The sequence below is a fragment of the Patagioenas fasciata genome, chromosome 21 (genome assembly GCF_037038585.1).
Source record: "Patagioenas fasciata isolate bPatFas1 chromosome 21, bPatFas1.hap1, whole genome shotgun sequence".
NCBI lineage: Eukaryota > Metazoa > Chordata > Aves > Columbiformes > Columbidae > Patagioenas > Patagioenas fasciata.
The window spans coordinates 10,692,318-10,713,393 of NC_092540.1; the positions used below are offsets into that span (position 1 = coordinate 10,692,318).

Sequence of the window (21,076 nt, forward strand, 5' to 3'; positions counted from 1 at the left end):
GATTTATTACAATTGAAGCAAGAAAAGCAGTGCAAGAAGATGATGGAAATTACAGAAACCCAGTACTGTTGAGTTTGAAAAGGACCTCTGGAGATCACCCAGTCCACCTTCCCTGCTCAAAGCAGGCTCAGCTAGAGCAGGACTGTGACTGGTCAGGTGAAATATCTCCAAGATTACCTATGTCCAAGTGTGGAGACTCCACAGCCTCTCTGGGCAACCTGTGCGAGTGTTTTGAAACTGCCTCACTCACAACCAGCTCACCATGGAACCACAGGCTTGTTTTGACTTGAAAGTAGGTTGGATTTGGGACTCAGCAGGTGCATCCGTGGGTTTTCTGGATGATGGTGTGGTCTTCAGGCCAAGTGGTGGGGGAGAGGGTGTGGAAATAGTCCATCTTGCCTGTAGGCTGAAGATAGTGCCATGTGGGCTGTGGAAAGCCCTCAGGACCAAAGGGTCCCTCCCAGAGAAAGGGCCAACATCTCAGCCATGGGACAGCACAGAAATGTTCTCAAGCTTCGTGAGGACTTTGCCACGTTGCGATGGCTGAAGATTGGCCAGAGGAGTGGCTTAGTTCACGGTGAATAAGAGAGGGCATCTCTGGATCGAGGAGTTACAGGTACCTTCCTAGTGCCATCTTGCAGCCTCACAGCTTGTGTTTTGCCTTTGTGCAGGACTTTGAGCAGGATGCCTTTGGTTTCCAGCAGAAAGTAGAAGACATGGACCGTCGGCTGGGCACCATTTTCATCCAGGCTTTTGATGACGCCTCCAACTTGGACCACGCCTTCAAGGTTTGTTTATCGCTCCCTTGCTCTTCCCTAAAAGGGAAATCAGGGCACCCGGCTCGGTGAGAATCACGCTGAGGAGACCAGGCAGTGCTGGAGCCACAGGCACATGGGGCTGGTGTTTGCTGGTGGGACAGTGGGACTTGTAGCTTTTGGGCTGCTCTTGGTTTGGGATGCTCAGGCTGGTGGGTCCCTCACAAAGCTTTTGGATGCCAGGAGATATATTTGTGTCTCTCTCTGCAAGTTGGGGGAAATCATGCTTTTTCTAGGATTTCCTGGTGAGAATTGATATTGTTAGTATCAATTTGTTAATATTATTAATACATGGATCTGTTTCAGTTTTGGAAACAGGTTTTCTAGAAACAAAGCTGGTTTATTTATCAATTAATCTATCTTGCAGAAATAATAAATGGTATTTTTTTAAAAAAATCAATATAAGCATTTGTAGAAAAGACTTTAGCAAGTGACAGTGTTTATCTTTGTAGGTTTTTTGAAAAAAATAGAAAATCTTGAAGCATTTGAAGAACAACAGTTGGAATGTGGTCCAACCCCAGAGAAAGTCTGAGAGGCCCCGTAACAAAGGGAGCAAATTTCCTTTTTCCAAAGTGCCCATCGGTGCGGACAGTATTGAAGCCTCTGGGCTGGGGAGGAAGGTCCCAGCTGATCTCTCTGCAGGAGTCGGGGTTGTAAATTTTTCCCCTCTTCTTTTCCTGCGTGTTCACCCCAACAGCTGCTGGACATGTTCGGGAGCCTTTTGGAGCGACCGGCAGTCGCTGCAGATGCTGCTGGCAAATACTCCGTCCTCATCAGCATGTTCAGCAGGGCCCTGGACCACGCCAGGCTGATCTACTCCCGGCACATCCAGGCAGAGCTGAAGCTCGGTAGGTAGAACGTGCTGAGTAAAATGGGTTTTACAGGGAGTTTGATTGAGATTAATTTGGGGGGGAAATGATTTATTTTTCTAAGGAACCCAAAACTTTACAAATTGCAGATGTTTTCAGCCTCTGTAGCTCCTAGTGGCAATGGAAATGCCTGGGAAAGCTCTGTTCTTAGTATTAAAGCAAATAATTGGTTAGGAGTAAAAATACCCTTTTTCAAATGTGTATGCATGATATGTGACTGGGAATGGAGACACACGCTGAGCTTTTCTCCCAGCGAGGCTGTGACAGGAGGTTTCTCTCCACATTTGTGTGCTGCCTCCAACACCCCATGGGACCTGCAAACCCACTCATGTGCTCCTCAGAATGAATTTATTTTGTTTCCCTTACAATGCTTAAAATGCAAAGTATGCGAGTGGGACTTTGTAACCAAGGGTTTAATCAGCCTTTTCCAAGTTTATTATTCCCCGTGACTGTTGGCACAGGGGGGAATGGGTGGATTTCTATCAGATTATGAGGATTCAAGTGTGTCATTTTGAACAATAACCTATTTACTTGCCTCAGAAAGATCATACTGGAACGAGACAAGTCCTGGACTGGAGAGAATCATGGAGAGAATCATTTGCTGTGAATTTGTGGTTGTTGTTCTGTGGCTGTTAGATAAGGCGGACAGAAGTAACTCCTGGTCAGAAATCCCTATGTCAGTGTTTGTGAGGGGCGGGGAATGTGTCCCAGGCAAGGGACACCTCACATCAGCTCAGGTTTGGACATAGTCTGGGCTTCTCGTTCGATCTCAGCTCCTTATTCAAGATCCAGAGGCACTCGCCTTGGTCACAGACCTACATCAGTGTGGCAGATGTTGGATTTAAGGAAGGAAGCTGGGAAATCAGAGCAGTTTTCTGCAAATGAGGTTCTGTTGTTGCATCTTTGGGGTTACAAGTGCAGTGTTCAGTCAAATGCTGTTCCAATGTGCCCTCCCCAGGATCCCCCCCTGTGCACAAGAACATGCCGCCGGTGGCTGGAGCGCTGCGCTGGGCGCAGGAGCTGCGAGCGCGAATCCAGGTGCCGTTTGATCACTTCAGGCACATCCCACATCTGTGCGTGTCTGTTCCAGCTAAGTTGCTTTATGACCACCTTGCTATCTTCTCTGTAATCAATCTGATTTTCTTTCTGTGGTGAACATTATCCCATGGTTATAGCTGAAATAATTCTTAGTCAAAGAGGTGTGAAGTGGTTGCACTGGTGCTTTTCAGCTTCCTTGTGATCATTATTTTTTTTAAGAAACTCATTCACTGGATTTGTTTTGAAGCGATTAAGAGGCACAGTGGGCTATTCAGCTTTCAGACATAGTTCCCGGGTTGCAATTGAAAGAGGTATCAGAACCTTTCCTGCTGCAATCCCACTCAGCATGTTCTCCAGGACCTCCTCAGCTGCAAGTCCTGGTTCTGGCATCATCCAAACTGTGAATAGCAGAGAAGTGCTGGGCTGGACTCAGCTGAGATGGATCGATGGAGCTGGGTTTGCATGTTGGGGAGCAGACGAGCATTTTGTTGGGCAGAAGAAAACTTTCTCAGCGTTAAACAAAGGAGCCATCTCCCAAGATCAAGGAAAGAAACCAATGCTGGTATATTTATCACCCAAATGCTTGTTATAACGGATGGTGTCAGGGAAGTATGGCCTCATACTCACAGCTGGCACCACATGAGACAACATTTAAGAGCTCTGTAAGCAAGGCGGTGTTGGACTTATGACAACTGCGGATGTTCTAGGGACTGCACCTGGTAGCTCACAGGAATGGCTTCACGTGTGCTGGTCAGGATTCTGTGTAAATGGATCCACTTTTTTAATGTACTTGACCAAAATAACTTGACCGTCACTGTACCATGTTTGTAACCTTCTCTCACTGTATCTTGCCATTAAGTGTCTTTAAGTGCACAGTTATTCTGCAGCAGCAAAGACATTGGTGCAATGAAACAAACTCTTGGGCTGTTCCCAGCACAGAGCCCAAGTTATCATGTCTGATTTGAACCTAAATGGCAAATTTTTGTCCACCATGAAGGACCCAGATCTGCATTTCACACTGATTTTCTGTCCTCTGTTTAGAGTAGTTAATAACATGCTCTGCAGCGGTGGTGACATGATGCTGTTGAAAGGGAAAAAGGATTAAAAAGGAGAAACAAAAGTGGTTTTGCTGGGATTTACTTGGATTTGCTCAGAGGACTCGTTTACTTCCAGCAGGTTTCTCAGCACTTGCCCAGCGGTGACTGCTCAGGCGCTCCTTTTTTCCAGCTTTTGGTTAAGTTAATTCAAGTTTTGTCAATATGTCCTCCAAAATCAACAACCATCTTGAGGAAAACTTGGATATTGTAGATGAAACAGTGGGGAAAAGACAGCATGATAAGAATTCCTCTGGCCTGCTGTTCCCTGGGCTGTACAGCCCTGGCAGCGTGGCCAGGGCTCTGCCTCCCGCACTCTGGGACACCTTTGCTCTTCGGTTCGAGGGGCATGAATTGGGCACCGCCAAGAGCTTCATCTGCCGGGAGCCACACTCTGCTTCTTTCTGTGCCTCTTTGACCTCAGAAAGTGGTGGCTGGTGAGCAGAGGTTGCCCTGCTCTGTGCAAACACCGGAGCATTGAGTATGTTACGGAGACCAGTGTTCCTGCAGCAGCTCTGGGCCCTTGTTCTTCCCCCAGGACGTGGTTCTCATTTGCCAGTTGCCATGCAAACACCCGCAAAAGGGCGCACTGGGGCTTGGAGAGCTTTTGTGCAGTGAAATGGTTTTGGGCGATATGGTGGGGTTGGAATGTAAGATCCCCAGCCAGGCTCTGCCTGCAAGGTGGTGGGTGGTTTTGGGAAGGGGTAAATAGAGACTGCAGCCTCACAGGGCTAAATGTAACGCTGAGCTTGTCTGTTGTGCCACCAGCTGCTTGGACTCTGCTGAAGGAAGAAGGGTGATAGAGAAGTATGAAGAAATGATCCAGCTGCTCGACAGGTAAGTGGTGGCTCAGGCATGACTGTAACTATATGAAAAAAAGCCAAACCTTATAGAATCATAGAATTGTTTTGGTTGGAAGAGACCCTCATGTCCATCCATTAACACAACCCTGGCACTGCCCCGTGTCCCTGAGAACCTCGTCTCCACGTCTGTCCACCCCTCCAGGGATGGTGACTCCACCACTGCCCTCGCAGCCTGTTCCAATGCCCGACAGCCCTTTGGGGAAGAAATGTTTCCTAATATCCAGTCTGAACCTCCCCTGGTGCAACTTGAGGCCATTTCCTTCTCCTTCTCTAAACCACCTTTCAGCACATTTGCAAGCCCAGGGCCTGAGAATGTCTCTTTCTAAGCCAGAAGGAATTTTGTGATGAGAGAGGAGGAGGAATCCTTTGCTACACACCACAGTCTTTCTGTGATATCTTGAAATGAGAAGTTTGCATGGGAGGGACAGGGGCTGTGCAGCCCAGCAGAAATGTTGGAACGAGATTCTTTTGGATGTAGGAGATGCTGTGGTAGAAAACCTGAGCTGACCAGAAGTCTCAATCCACTTGTGCCCATTCACAGTGTACTTACCGTGGCTGTAATGTGTGTATTCCACAAGTGGGAGTGGGATTCGTTGCACCTCACTTAATATCTTAATGTTTGATGCTAAAACTGAACTGATTGCTCTGAGCTTTTGAATGTTTGTCCCCAAATTTGAATCCTCTGCTAAGAATGGTACTTGGGGGATCTTTGTTTTCCTGACTTGATGCTGTCACTGGTTTTCAGGTGTTTGTCTTTGAAGCCAAGATCTTTATGGAGGTGGTGTGGGTGGGTTTTAAATATTCCTTGATGTTCTTCAGCCCTCAGAAGTGGACTTGGCTTTTATTTGGTTCTATGTCTTGGTGTGCGGGCTTGGCAGCTACGTGGTGGATGTTTTAATTGGTTTGTTTGTTTTTCGGCAGGTATCAGGAGAAGCTCTATGCAGACTGGTCCCAGACAGTCTCTGGAAAATCACAGTACAACCTTACTCAACCGCTTATCCGGCGAGATCCAGAAACCAAACTGATCCCAGTTAATTTTGATCCCCAGGTAAGAACTAGCTTTCCTGTCTGCTGGAGGGCACGTCTCCAAGCTGTGCCCCACCGTGCATGGCAAGTCTGGTGGGATCGCTACTAGATCTGTTCTGCTGAGGTCCCTGGAGCATCTGTTATGGGTGACATGAATTAACCATCCCCTTTGTGGGCTCTGTCTCCTGGTAAAATATCAGGATTACAGTTTAAGCAGCGCAGATTGTAATTAAAGCCAGAAAGTCTGTGAGTAGCCAGATGTTAACTGGTGTCAACATCTCCAGAGCAGGTCGGTTTGACGCTGGTGTGGGGAGCGTAGGAGCATCATCCTACAGACGTGGGTTCGTGTTATGTTTACCTGAAATCTGAGCTTCCTGAAAGGGTATAAAAATCCCAGGAAAGGTTTGTTTTGTTACTTCAGTGTTGTGGCTGTTGGATTTCCTTAATTGTGGTGCAGGAGGCTTCCAGTAGGTCTCTGTTCCCTAGGGCTGCCCTCTCCAGCACAGGGAGGCCTGACCATCCCCCTGCCCAAAGCAGAGGCAGGGTCCAAGCCAGCAGAGTGCAGAGGTGGATTCAAAGGTTCTGGGGCCTGATGAGAGCTGGGGCCTCTCAAATGTGAAATGCCATTTGCTGCGGAGGTGCTGAATCTCAGGGGCCTGGGAAAACATCAAACACTTCCCCCTTTCCCTGGGACTTGCTGCTGTTAGAGAAAAGTGTTGAGGTTCCAGAGCTCATTCCAGCTTGGCTCTCAGACAAAGGATTTGTCCAGCTCCTTGGAATCTCCTTGCTAAGGTGGGAAGCAAATGGCCCCAGGGGATGTTTTCCACCCTTCACCCTGGTGCCAGGGTCTGGAGCCTGTGACGTGCTGAGCATGTTCTCAGCTTCAGTCTCTGAGTGCTTCTGCGCTGCTCTCAGCTTTCCGTACTGAGGACTGCCTCATGTCCTCAGGTGCCTGCTTAGCAGCCCCTTCATGCCCTTCAGAGCAGATAGGAGCACCTCATTTTGCCTAAAGGGAGGATGTATTTGCAACCCTTCAACATTAAAGAATCTTCCAGAGCTCACCTTCCATGGAGGAGAGGGAAAGAGGGTAAGACATCCTTGACACCATGGTGGGGATGTCTCAGACATTCCAGTGCATAAAAGGGAGGGGAGTTTGGTTCTATCTCACTTGGCCTCCTGCTCCCTCAATCCCCTGCTTTTCCCTTCCTCCCATCCCATCCTCTTCCATCCACCTCCTCAAACTGCTCCCTTCACCCTTCTGCGCTCCGTCTTTCTTTCCTCTTCTTGTCATTGTGGACATAGTCACTTTAGTATTGTAGATACTCCTCACCCCTGCCATTGCCCATACAATATACTGAATTTCTGTCACCCAGCCAAAATGTGCCGTTTCAGGAGCATTTTCCCTCTCACAAGCCACTAAACTGAGCAAAGATTTTTTTTTTTTGTCTTAGAAGTGATATGTTGCGTTGGAAGACCTTGCTGCTCCGTTTGTTGCAGGGACTCACTTCTACTTGGGTTTATAGTTTAATAACCCACTCAATCCCGTTCCATCACAACTCAAAGATGCTTTTGGTTGTGCCTCCTCCTGCAGGCACAGTATTGCTGAAAGACTGTATTGATGAGGATAGCTGAGAAGACCAGAGATCATCATGGCTTTTAGAGGCTGCACAGGGTTTGCTGGCTGGGTAGTTAACAGAGCTATATGTCTTTGATTGGGAAGCAAATCAGAGGCAAAGATCAATGGGAGGGAGATGGTCTGGACTAGGAGGTGTCCAGGCCCTTCTCAGAGCGTACTGCTTTGTGAATAAAACAGCAGGAACCCCCTAAGATCCCCAGAATTGACGGGAGGGTGTCTACCAGGTGAATGGGGAGGATTGTCTCACATTCAGCTCTCTGCCTTGTTTCTGCAGCTGGTGTCGGTGCTGAGGGAGCTGAGCTACCTGTCTGGCAGCCGCCTGGGAGCCATCCCACCCACGGCAGCAGAAATCTATTCCTCCAAGGAGTCATACCGGCAGCTGGCGGCCAACTTGGAGCTGATGGTGAACAGATACAACAAGGTCCTGAAGACAGTCCTGGAGGTCGAATACCCTCTCATACAGGAGCAGCTGTGGGATATTAACTTGAAGCTGAAGAAGGCAGAAGAAACACTCAACTGGAAGATGGAGGGTGAGCTAGCTCTGTGTTAGGGCAAAAGAGGCCGTACAGGATTTCACAGAATCCCAGACTGGTGAGGGCTGAAGAGACCTCTGGAGATCTCCCAGTCCAACCCCCCTGCTCACGCAGGGTCACAGAGCAGATCACACAGGTGGGTCCAGGCGGGTTTCAATGTCTCAGAGAAGGAGACTCCACACCCGCTCTGGGCAGCCTGGGCCAGGCTCTGGCACCTCCCAGCAAACAAGTTTCTGCTCATGTTCAGATGGAGCCTCCTGTGTTTCAGTCTGTGCCCGTTGCCCCTCACCCTGGTGCTGGGCACCACTGAACAGAGTCTGGTCCATCCTCTGACAGCCACCCTGAGATATTGATCCCATTGATCAGATCCCTCTCAGCTTCTCTTCTCCAGCTCAACAGCCCCAGCTCTCTCAGCCTTTCCTCAGAAGAAAAATGCTCTAGACCCCTCAGCATCTTGGTAGCCACCGCTGGGCTCTCCCCAGTAATTCCTTGTCCTTCTTAAACTGGGGTGCCCAGAACTGGACACACCACTCAGATGGGGCCTCACGAGTGCAGAGCAGAGGGGGAGGATTCACCTCCCTCGACCTGCTGGCCACACTCCTACTCACGCAGCCCAGGTACCATCAACCTTCTTGGCCACAGGGCACATTGCTCATGGTTAACCTGCTCACTTGGGTCTCATCAGATTCCTCCCATGTCCCCAGCCTCCATCACCTGGTTCCCAGTGACAGTTCACAGCAGGGCAGGGGACTCTCCAGCAGAGCCAGCACTGGGGAGACAAAGGGCAGCCCCCAGCCTGCCTGCTCCTTCCCATCTTACCTTGATCTGCTTGGGCTGGGGACAGGATCCTGATCCCTTCAGCTTCCCTCTGGGCTTTTGGGGAAGAGAGGCTGCCCTGTAAGCAGTGATGCTGAGGAAACGGCAAGATTGGGGTTTGTGAGAGCTGGCAAGGCTGGGGTTGAAGAGTCTGCTCCCTGCCCGTGCCAGCCCAAGTGACCCACTGTGTGGTCATGTCCCTGTGTCCCCAAGGCACTGCTTTCTCCCTGAGTTGTGCAGGGACTGGGACCCCTTGGCCCAGCCATCTGGCTTGGGACAGACTTCTCCCGGTGGGGGCCAGGGCCACCTCGTTATCCTTTCCAGCCAGATGAAATACTGTGGTTAGTGGTGAGGTTTGTGCACCGTGACTTTGGGATGATTTAACCAGTGTTCTTGCTTGATCAGTTTGAACTGCAAAGCAGAATGGAGGAAGACAATTTGTTTCCTCTTGGTGAAAGCAAACTGCTCGCTGTTGGAATATATATTTCTGTCATCAGGCTTGTGGTATGAACAGGAACAAGTGTCCTCCCTTGGGAACTTGCAAAGCAGAATTCCTCATGCTGAAAAACTCTTTCTCCATTGCACCACAAAGATGAAGGGACTTTCCTGCAGATGAAGTTCCCTGAATCTAAATGCAGCCCTCGCTGGTACCTTGGGCTGTCACAGCCTGTGTTTGTGGGGCTGTGGGTCCCTGCTCTAGTGACAGTGGCAGGAACACTCAGCCTGTTGTCCTTGTTCTCTCTCTGGTAGCAGATTAAATCTGGGTACGGGAAAGGGGGAAGTGTCAGACGTCCCCACGGTGCTGGTGCTCCTGGCAGAAAACAGAGGCTGCAGCTGTACCATGGATTGTTGGGGTAGGAGGGAGCTAGAAGTGACTCTTTTGGTTGAGGTGGTAAGTCTCTTGTGTTAATGATGGGTGAGAAATACATGAAACCGTGGGGGAAAAGTCTTATGGAGAGTGCACAAGAGCTTGGCCATGCAGCTCTGAAAAAAAGTAGTCAATCATCTCATTTTTTACCAGGTGTCTGGGCTCACATCTCCATGGTGATGGATGATGTCCATGACCTCGAGCAGAGGATACAGAAAGCCAAAAACAATGTTGAGGAGATCCAGACCATCGTGGGATCGTGGGCGTCTCCCATATTTGTGAGAAGAGATTGTAAAAGAGAATCGCTGCTGAGCCTGGAGGACTGTCAGGACCGCCTGGAACGGCGTTACAGCCTTGTCCGAGAGTCAGGGCAGAGGATTCATCTGCTGGTGAAGGTGAGGGGGGACCTTCTCCAGGGGTTTGTTGACTCTTCATAGGCTCTGGGTGTCTCTCCGCTCTGGTGAAAATGTCCAGAGCTGCTTCACCTTAAAATTAACTCCCTTAACTCGTTTGAAAAACTTACCTGTTGTTGATGAAGGAATACTTTGATGGGTGAGCTGGTACAGCTGAGTGTGCGGGGCTGCTGACCAGGCACCGAGTTTGGAGCAGGAGTGGGAGCCGATGCAGCCCAGTCTGGCTCCCAGTCCTGGTTCTTGTGAAGCCACTAGAGGGGAGTCGTGCATCAGGCTTTGGGATCCTGCTCAGAGGAAAAACTCCTCCGAAATATTCACCTTAAAATGGAGAGGCAGCTGGCTGTGGCTGACCTTTCTGCTTTAGGCTTGTTGTTCCTCTGTGGGAGCAGGAGGTGACGCTGTCAGTCCAGGGAGAAGCTGAGTAACAAGAAAAAAGCTGCTGTCTGAACCCTGGGTTTTTTCCAGTGGCTTTGCCAGAGCTGAGAGTCCTCTTTGCAGAGCAGGAGAAAGCCCAAATCTCTGCGCCTCACCTGCCCAGAGGTTTTAGCGTGTCAGGGACAGCACCTTGGCTGGAAGGCAGATGGATTTTAGGTCCAGCCCACTCCTGAGGGTCACCATCTGGCCTTGGACTCTGGAGAGACTGGGCTGACCCTCTCTGGGACACTGAGCCCTTGTTGCTCACCTTACTTCACTGTCTGCACTCAGCCTTGGGCTTCTGACCCACTTCTGTACCCTCTGAACCCACGGCGAGGATTTTACTATGCCCACGTTGTCCTGCTGCTACAGCTGTGACAGGCTCAACCACCTCCAGCTACACCCAAAAGATGGGAACACTTCCTAAATTGACCGGAGAGAACATGGGGCTGTGGCCAAGGCAGAAGGGCTGGCACCGCTGCTCTGGTGGCTCACAGGGCAGGACCAACTGCAAAGCAGCATGAAGGTCCTGGGGAGGGAAAGGCACCGTGGCCCAAAATAGGATGTCCCCATGCCTCTGTCCTGCTGTGCTGGTCAAACCTGGAGGAACAGCAGCAAAGGGGCCAAGAGCTGGTCTGCTGTGTTTCCCTTGGGTGTTCAGGTCTTCTTTTGAGCAGGTGAGTCTTGAGGCTGCTGAGAGAAGAGCACAGAGAGTTTGGGTACGTGCACCCACAAGCACAGGCAGGACAGTGAGATGCTGGCTTGCATTGCCCTTTTGCACCAGGATGAGGCCTCTGGAGTAAAGGTTCAGTAGAACACCAGTGACAAGGGGGCATTGTCAAATACAAGGGCATGGGACGGTGAAGAGGGGGTGGTGCTTTCAAATGGGCATTCCCATAGTGTTCAGTCCTGTGAAGTTCCCCTTTCTCTTGTGTCAGCAAAATGTGGAGGTGAGTCTGCAAGGCACCAGAGCCCTGGCTTGCTCTGTTAACAGTTTAATCACTCAGCGTTGATGTGTAAAGTTGGGGAGCAGCAGCTCTGGGTTGACTCAAGCCCAATTGGCAATGCCACTCTATCTTGAGGAGGCTGAGGCCAGACCTTCTTGCTCTCTGCAACTGTCTGAAAGGAGGTTGGAGCATGGAGGGGGTTGGTCTCTTCTCCCAAGTAGTAAGAGATAGGATGAGAGGAAGTGGCCTCAAGTTGCACCAAGGAAAGTTCAGATTGGATATTAGGAAAAAATAATTCACAGAGAGGATTGTGAAGCTTTGGAATAGGCTGCCCAGAGCAGTGGTGGAGTCACATCCCTGGAGGTGTTAACAAATGTACAGATGGGGTTCTTAGGGACATGGGTTAGTGGTGGAGTTAGGTTATGGTTGGATTCGATGATCTTGAGGGTCTCTTCCAACCAGAATGATTCTATGATCTCATGTGTGCCAAGCTGCCATGCCACTGGGAATGGCACCCTCTCCTGTGTCCCCAGAGATGAAATACAGCCAGCTTTGAACCCCTGGCAGCAGACTGCAAGCTGGACCTTACGTTTTTTTTGAGCCCGTGCCTGTGTTGAGAGCCCCTGGCAGGCTTAGGAGAAAGAGCCCTCAGAGGGCATAGCAAGGCCGGAACAGGATCACGGCAGAGCCTGGGAGGTGCAGGGGATGGATACCCAGGCTGGTCTTGTGGGTGTGGAAGAGGAGACGCAAGAAGGATGGGGCCATTCTGTGGCCTAGAAAACCGTGAATTTCCTGACTGTGAACTTGCCTGGAGGTGAGGAACGCAATAAGCTGAGAAGGGAGGCTGTAAGCCAACCCTTTGTCTTCTGATCCCAATCTTTAACTATTTTCACTTGGTTTATTTAAAAACCCTTTTCTGAATTTTAAAGTTCTCTTGTTTTGAGATGACCATTTGTAGGGCAGAGGTGTAAGCAGTCCACTTGGAAGGACTCATCCACCCAAGGTAACATTATACAGGCCACAAGGACTGAGGCTTCAGGCATTGGGATGAGCCTTTGGCCCAGGTCTGCAAAGCACCCTTGAGCCCTTTGGCCTCAGAGAAGAGGGAGGAGAAGGTTGCAGGGCTGCTAAGTCTCTCACGCACTCCATTTTTACCTTGTGATTATTTTGAGTTGCTTCAGATGACAAAGCAGCCCTTGACAGAAGGAGAAAATTGTGGCCATGCTACCAGCAGCAACATCCGTCTGTCTGGTTTCTCACCCCCCGCAGGGCTGGTACCTGTGTGCTCATTGCCATGAGTCCTCAGCTGTGGGCAGCTCTTGTAGGACAGACTCAGCCCCGCTGTATTTCAAAGTGTCGTCTTTTTCTTCCAGGAAAACCAGAGCCTCTTACTTGCAGACCCAGCATCTGACATCTGGAAGGCCTATGTGGATTACGTGGATGAGATAGTTCTGGATGGATTCTTCACTGCCATTGAGTGCTCACTCAAGTACCTCCTCGAAAACACAGGTAACTGCTGGTTCCTCAGCTCTGGCCGTGATACCATCTTCAGTCTCACCAAAAGGAAGTTTCTGTTTTGTGCTTTGACTTGTGGTGGTCTTTCTACTCTGCCTCTTGCATTGTCTACAGCAAGTGCTGGAGGAGCCTCCAGACTCAGAGGGTAACTCTGTCCCCTGGTCACTGGAGCAAAGCCTTGCTCAAGGGAAGGGACAGAGATGACTGTGCACCATTTGCTGGGATTTGTGAACAGACAAAATTGAGGCATCATTCCAAGTCTGTTCTTGGGCATCAGCCATCTCCTGACCTCCCATGCACAAAGCATCAAGGTGACACAACCTTTCGTTTGTGGAGAGTCTCAAGAGTTGGTTCTGTGGATGAAAGACATGAAAGAAAAACCTCCATCACTGAGGAGTGAGGAGAGGGGTCACCAAAGCAGAGCTCCTGCCTAAGGCTGCCACGGAGGGTCACTCTGCTGAGAGCAGCTGTGTCCAGCTAAAGCACATCTTCAGAACGCTTCCCTCCTGGATGTGGAGGCACACTGAGCTGGAGAATTGCATCCAGTTCCTCACCATCTTGTTAAAAACAAGCACATAATTTCACATTTGTGAAACCAGTTGGTGTTTTATTTTTTCATGCCTTTCTCCACTAAATTAAAGAGCCTCTTGGTTCCTGTTGTTTTTCTCCTCTTTAAGTACTTATGCGCTGTAATTGTTCAGCTCTCAGACTCCCTTTTGATTAGCTGAAGAGCCTGGTCTCTTTAAGGCTTCCCTCCACAGCATTTTTCCGGTCCTTAAATCACTTGTGTCTCATCTGTTCTCCAGTATCTCCTGTGGGTACCAGAACACCAGCTGGTTTGGCAGCCTCCCCTCTGCGTTGTATGCAGACACAATGTCACTGGACCCAGCGAGTGGGTGTCCCACCTGCCTGGTGTCCCTGTGGGGCATGTGTGTGTCTTGTGGTGGGATGTTAGTGGTGGCTCTAGATCACTTTTCTCCCCTTCAAAAATAACCTGGCACCTCTGTTCTTCCCTACCAGATCCCAAGGCAGGGCTTCCTCCCCTGTTTGAGGTGCAGCTGGATTTGGTGATCCCAGATTTGATATTTCAACCCTCCTTGGACCCTGGCACAAACGACGGCTTCTGCGACGTGGTGGAAGGTCTTCTCAACGACATCTACCGGATCTCATCGCTGGTGCCCAGGCTGGCTGAGCACAGCGGCTTCCTCCACTACCAGGTCCGTGGCTGTGGAGCTCCCTCACGCTGTGTGGCAGTGAGGAGGTGCCACGCTGCCCCCGCATCGCTGCGAGCTCCTCTCCTCTCCAGGCTGACATGGAGGACATGGCTGACCCGGCCGACATGCGCCATGAGCTGATGGGGCGTGTGCAGGCCGTGATGGCGGCCTGCTGTGATTACCGCAGTGCCTTCGACCACTACTCCTACCTGTACGGGGAGGACAGAAAGGAGTTCTTCCGCCAGTTCCTCCTCTACGGGCACATTCTCACTGCGGCAGAAATCGAGGCCCATGCAGAGAACGGGGTCCCTGAGTCACCTCCCACGCTGCAGCAGTTCCGAGAGCAGATTGACTCCTACGAGAAGATCTATGAGGAGGTGAATCGCATCGAGCCCATCAGCATTTTCCAGAGTTGGATGAAAGTTGATGCTCGGCCTTTCAAAGCGTCTCTGCTGAATGTGATTAAACGGTGGAGCTTGGTGTTCAAGCAGCATCTCATGGACCACGTCATGCACAGGTAGGAACCGTTCTACCTCTTCTTCCCAGAACCAAAGTGGGTTTCTCTTGTGTTGGCTGGGCTTTATCATTTCACACTGATAAGCAAAAGGCTAATACAGGAGCAAGAGGAGGGGGCACACACCCCTGCCAGCTCCATCGCATCTCTGCTAACTTTCATCCCCTCGTCTCTGCTGGGAGCAGCTGGTCCAGCTGAGTGTGTAAAGTGCAAACAGTTCCACGGACTCGGTACCATCGACATCCTGCGAGCTGATGCTCCTACGACCTACTGTGTGGTGTTGGACAGGATGTCTGTTTGTCTGTTCATCCTGGTCCCACTAATCTAATCTCTTCTAGGGCTCTATGCTTATTTTGTTGAATTTGCCATCAGTAAAGCTGCATTAATGCCATGAGATACTTGCTCCGTTTCTAAATGGCAGTGCTCTTTTGAGTGCACTCTTTGTAAAAAAAGTAATTTGGGTTGCCTGGCATGAGCAGTCATGGGGAGGCAGTTTCAAGGTTACAAAAAGGAGGAGCTTTGGATGTAAGTTTTGAATTAACATGTGTTCCCTGCTCTGAATAGCTGCTCAGCCGCCTGGTCTCTGCAGGATGATGTGTTAGGTGATTTATTTGAGTAGTAGCAGCTGAAGGATGCCACAGGGCTTGGATGCTTACGAAGAAATATTTACAGACATATGTACTAGTGAAGGCTGCTGCGTGTGGTGGCTGCTGTGATCTCTTGTGTTCTTTTCAGCACGATGATTCCTGTGCAAAGAGGTTTTTGCATAGGTTAGAACAGGCATTTAGGAGTTCTTATTAAGAGCTCCTGACTCAGCAGTTTAGTCTTTAATAGGTGAAGTGTTTAGGGCTATGTTTTGGTCCAGCAGCATCCACAGAATTTAAGCGGGCACTTCAAAAGTAAGCGTTTTGAGAAGGGAAGAATGGAAAGGACCAAAGATCCAGGAGCCCATCAAGCTCTGCTAACAGTGTCCAGCAGCTGGTGAGATCAAGAAGCAGGTAGGGAAACTTCCCCCAAATAGTCTCCTTGTCTCTAACCATTCATACCTGAGGACTTTGAGAGTCATGGGTTGTACCTTTGTATCTAAAGACCTGGATGGATTTTTTTTTCTCCCACAAATGTTCGGTTGCTTTTCTGAACCGCTGTGAATTTTTAACATCTGCATCCTTCTGCAGCAGAGACTTACCCTCTGAAATAAGGCAGCGTGCGAAGAAGAATCCCTGTTTGTTGTAGCTTTACAACCTACCAGGTTCATTTGTTGAATTCTTGTATTGGAAGAGATGACATGAAAACTGTCCTTTCAAATTCACTCTCTTCAGACCACAGACCCGAGCTCACAGGTCTCCCTTATAGAATCATAGGATAGAGTCATAGAATCTGTTTGGTTGGAAGAGACCATCAAGATCACAGAGTCCAACCATAACCTAACTCTGGCACTACCCCATGTCCCTGAGAACCTCATCTATATGTCTATCCAACCCCTCCAGGGATGGTGACTCCACCACTGCCCAGGGCAGCCTGTTCCAAGGCCCGACAGCCATTTCTGTGAATAATTTTTTTCCTAATACCCAATCTGAACCTCCCCTGGAGAAATTTGAGGCCATTTTATCTTATCACTTGCTACCTGAGAGAAGAGACCAACCCCCTCCATGCTCCAGCCTCCTTTCAGACAGTTGCAGAGATCAGGTCTCCCCTCATCTCCTGTTCTCCAGGCTGAACAGCCCCAGCTCCCTCAGCTGCTCCTCGTAAGACTTGTGCTCCTCAAATGCCTTTTCTCCAAGCTGTGAAGTCCCAACCCATTTATCCGTTCCTCACAGGAAGCCGTACCACATCTATGGATCCCTGTGAGCATGAACTGTGGTTCTGATGCCCTCAGCATGTTGCCATGTGATGGGCAGAGTTAGCCAGGCCTTTCCCTCTCCGTGCCAGTCCAGCTGCCTGGATGATTCCGGTAGGAACTGCTCTCATTTGGTGCTTTCCTGTTTTGTGTTCTACAGCTTGTCTGACCTGGACGAGTTCATAAAAACTGCTGACAAAGGTTTGAGCAAAAAGGTTGAAAAAGGCGATTATGATGGTTCGGTGGAGATCATGGGGCATCTCCTGGCCGTTAAGGAAAGGCACAGTGTCACCGATGCCATGTTCGAGCCCCTGAAGCAAACCGTCGAACTGCTGAAGACGTATGAGCAAGAGCTGCCGGAGGAAGTCTATAAGCAACTGGAGGTGGGTGAAAAGCTGCGGTGGACACGGCGGTTTGCCAAGTAGCCAGCGTCAAAGAGTATGAGCTTAAGAGCATTGCAGGAATATTTAAAGCCCCACTCCCTGTCATTAGAGGGCCTCAGTGGATAGTATTTTACTATTGTGGGATGTGCCTTAATAGCTCTAAATTTTGGAGTTATATTGAGATTTTTCTTTTAAAGCAGAGATTAAGCCTTTTGTTATGTGTGAAAAACATAGAATTGCCTGCTCCAACTCTCAGCGATTACTCTTGAAAAAAATTAATGCATTTTCAAATACATCTGTTAATTAGTTTGAATTATAATTATTTTTAAATAAGCCAGTTCTTGGCAACTGTGGAGATGGGAAGGATAATGTTGGCAGAGGAGTCGCCTTCTCATAGGACTTCAGTCCTCCACTAGGTCTATAACACCCAATCTGCTTGACCCAAAGGACATCACTGGGAGCACGTTATGAAAGTATTTCAGCACCTTTCCACATCTGGCCCTGATGAATCAATTTTTCTTTGGGGAATTCTTCTCATTTCTGGACAGGGGACCATGAGGTGAAGGCTGGAAAAGCCTGTGGGATGCCCAGCCAGCCTTGGGGAACTGGCAGCAGTCACCATGTTACGGTGGAGGAGCGTGTGGCTGCGTACTGATGGATACCCCTTAGTCACGGGGTGTTGTGTGCAGAGGGCTCTGTGTAGGACACCAGGTTTAAGGCAGAGCTTTTTGGGGAGAAGTTCCTCCCTCTGCTGCAGGCTTGGATGGGACCTGAGCGGGGTTCAGCAATCCCCCAGTTTTCTGCTGGTGCAGCCGTGATCCACGGATGGTTGTATCACCAAATCTGACACGGGTAAGGGTCCTAAAGATAACTGGATTCCTACAGACACCCTGAAAAACAGAAGAGCTGCATTAAATGAATGTTTTGGCTGCTACAGCAGCTTCAGTTCAGCATAAAAAATGGTGCTATGGGGAACCCAGCTCTGCTGATTCCTCTGCCCAAGAGCTGCTTGCTTGGTGCCTGTTTGTGCGTGTAGATTTGAACAACTGATTTATTTTTCTGACAGAAGAAATGAGGTATGCAGGGCAGCCATTCAGATGGAGGAGATAACAAAACAGTTTCGTTCTTTCTGGCAAGTGACAGCAACACATAGTTGAATAATTCATTCACTGCTGTACACAGTAGGAAAACCAAAGTAAGTTCCTCCAGGTACCGCTCCCTCCATGGCCATGAAGATGGATGGGCTGGAGCTGATAGTTTGTATGAGAAGGACAAGGAAGCAGCTCCATGTGTGCCCTGCTATGGTCATGGATAGTGATTTCTACAGAGACTGGAACATGAAGTGCCAGAAAGAGACCCCTCAGGAGGGACTGGCCCTGCTCTGGCCGCCTCTGCTGCCTCCAGGTTATTTCGCTTCTTTGCATAGTGTTGGTGCATCTCCATTAGTCTTCTCAACTATGTGCACTGGGATGAAAAGAAGCCCAAAGTCTTTCCTGTAGGCTGGCACAGTACCTGGGGAAGTGGGAGAGCAAAGCTGTGGGACTTGAGGACAGCAGAGCCCTGGCTGGTGTCACTGTCTGGGGTGAGGATTTGGCTCGAGAAGTCTAGTGAGAAGAGAAGAAATCAAATCTCTTTCTGAATAAAATCCCAGGTGCAAAGGGTGGATTGTTAGCAGTGCTGTGCACCAGCAGCTTGGATGCAGTCCTGAGAAAGAAACTGTCTTATTTAGTACTAATATTATACAGGCAGGCTGGAGGGATTTGCCCCAGAAAGCTCTGTAGAAGTCCTTCTGGCATAATATCTTCTGCTCCAAGAGCTGGCTGGAAATGTCCCAGGCTCTGTTTCTGAATTAGCTCTGGGAAGCCGGACGATCTGATGAACTCGCATCCTCAGCCCACCCTCCTGCCCCCAGCCAGCTCTGGGTCCCGCTGGGCTCGGTGTCAGGAGAACTGTGCTCTCTCAACCACCGAGCCATCCTGGGAGCCCAGGATCTGGTCTGGGACCCTTCTTCTGAAGTTATTTAACACGTTTTTGCAATCAGAGCAGTCAGTTTTAAAGTCTCAGTCTTCATTCGTCTTCAAAATTGTGGATAACTGATAAGTTTTATCCCAAATTGTGTTTAGCTTTTGCATCACAACAAAACTTCCTTGCAGTTTTAGGCATGGAATCTGTTGCTTTTCCTGTTCTGTGATTGTCCATAAACAGATCAGTCACATCTTATATCAAATAGCAAATACTGCCTACCGTCATTTAAATTTTGCTTGCAGGAGCTGCCAGAAAAATGGAACAATATAAAGAAGCTGGCGATAGCTGTGAAGCAGCATGTGGCTCCTCTGCAGGCGAACGAAATGACAGTTGTGCGCAAGAGCTGTGCGGCGTTTGATGTTGAGCAACACAGGTTCAGAGAGCGATTTCGGAAAGAAGCACCGTTCAGGTACAGTGAAATTATAACATCAGAGAAGCCCTGAGGAAGAAAAGCTTCATGGGATCATCTCGGAGTGTCCTGAGGATGTGTTCTCGAACCCTTGCATACATTTCCTGCCTGCTCACGGTGTTGTATCTGTTATGCCCTGGGTGTTTTGTCCCTGCAAACACTGTAAGGTGTTAGCAAGAGATTCAATCTGGATGCTGAGTGCACAATATTGCTTAAAGGGGTTGTCAGCAGTGCCATGTGGCTGCACCATCAATGGGTACTATAGATGTATCATGTCTGCTTTGTGTCTCAGAGGCACCATTTGTTTTATGTTTTCTTTAGAAGTTGTTACAATATCACTTATGAAGAATAAACGTTTCTTTCTAGGTTTGACCCCAAAAAGCCTTATCAACTGCTGGATACAAAGCACATTGAGATTAAACAAATGGAGTCAGCCATGACCTCGATTTATGAATCAGCTGGTCTGTTTGAAGTCACAGTGCCAGACTATAAACAACTGAAGCAGTGCCGAAAGGAGCTGTGTCTTCTCAAAGAGCTCTGGGATATGATCTCCCTTGTGGGCACTTGCCTTGATGACTGGCAGACCACCAAATGGGCGGATATTAACGTGGAAAACATGGATCTGGAGTGTAAAAAGTTTGCAAGAGAGATTCGGAATTTGGATAAGGAGGTGAGGGCGTGGGATGCTTTCACTGGGCTGGACAGCAAGGTGAAGAACATGCTGACGGCCCTGAAAGCTGTGGCAGAACTTCAAAATCCCGCCATTAGGGAAAGGCACTGGAATCAGCTGATGCAGGTGACGGGTGTGAGGTTTGTGATGGACTCGGACACCGCGCTGGCTGACCTCCTGAAGCTCAACCTCCATAACTTTGAGGATGAGGTTCGTGGCATTGTGGACAAAGCGGTACGAGAAATGAGTATGGAGAAAGTCCTGAAGGAGCTAAAAATGACTTGGAGCACCATGGAGTTTCAGTATGAGCCTCACCCCCGGACGAACATCCCGTTGCTGAAGTCAGACGAGGAACTCATAGAAACTTTAGAAGACAACCAGGTGCAGCTGCAGAATTTAATGACATCCAAATGTATTGCTTTCTTCTTGGAGGAAGTGTCCATATGGCAGAGGAAGCTGTCCACAACAGATTCCGTCATTTCTCTCTGGTTCGAAGTGCAGCGTACGTGGTCTCACTTGGAGAGCATATTCATAGGCTCAGAAGATATACGGGCACAGCTTCCTAAGGTATGAAATCCCAAATCCTATTTTTCCTGTGTGGAAAGCGTTGAAGAAGAGCCTCCATTACACAGAAGAAGGTTGTCTATATTGCCGTGTTCCCCCAAGCAGGACTGTTCTCTTGCTGCATTGCTTTCTTGGAGGCTCCCTTAATGCTACAGCAGTTTCCCCAGTGTTGCCCCAGGCTGTTTTTGTACTGTTGGTTGTGCCTGAACCCTGCTGAGAAACTGTTTTTCCTCCCCTCCACCATTGCACAGCAGATGCAGAGTTCCTGGAGGCTGAGCAGGAGGCTGCTGGCTTCCTTCAGTGATACAGGCATGTTCCCTCTTTCCTTGGAGGGGAGAAGACGGAGATAATTACTCAGATGGTGCAAATTGTCAAATCAGAGCTGGACCAGGCAGCTTTGCAGTATCCGCTTCCCTGCCTCCAGTGCTGGTGCAGCAGGAGAGCAGCTCTTCTCCCACTTCAGCTTCAGAAAATTGAGCAGAGTTGTCACTGATGCCCTCCTCAGGGTTGTGACCTCCTCAGGGCTGTCTTTGAGTCCAGCTTCCAGTCTTATTCCCTATTCTCTTGATTATTTAGAAAATCTTCCAAGCTTGTTCCTGGCCCCGCTGGACCA

At 49.3% G+C, this 21,076-nt stretch overlaps 1 protein-coding gene across 1 annotated transcript in view; it reads left to right on the top strand.

The window, feature by feature from the left end:
- Positions 1-21,076, top strand: part of LOC139825463 (dynein axonemal heavy chain 9-like) — a 56,734-nt gene that overhangs the window by 26,260 nt on the left and 9,398 nt on the right. Inside the window, exons 9-21 of the mRNA XM_071817749.1 lie at positions 672-788; positions 1,513-1,663; positions 2,643-2,757; positions 4,585-4,653; positions 5,601-5,727; positions 7,616-7,871; positions 9,712-9,953; positions 12,706-12,841; positions 13,868-14,064; positions 14,154-14,578; positions 16,573-16,795; positions 19,063-19,229; positions 19,596-20,466. Coding sequence (XP_071673850.1) covers positions 672-788; positions 1,513-1,663; positions 2,643-2,757; positions 4,585-4,653; positions 5,601-5,727; positions 7,616-7,871; positions 9,712-9,953; positions 12,706-12,841; positions 13,868-14,064; positions 14,154-14,578; positions 16,573-16,795; positions 19,063-19,229; positions 19,596-20,466 — 3,096 coding nt within the window. The remainder of the gene's footprint in view (positions 1-671; positions 789-1,512; positions 1,664-2,642; positions 2,758-4,584; positions 4,654-5,600; positions 5,728-7,615; positions 7,872-9,711; positions 9,954-12,705; positions 12,842-13,867; positions 14,065-14,153; positions 14,579-16,572; positions 16,796-19,062; positions 19,230-19,595; positions 20,467-21,076) is intronic.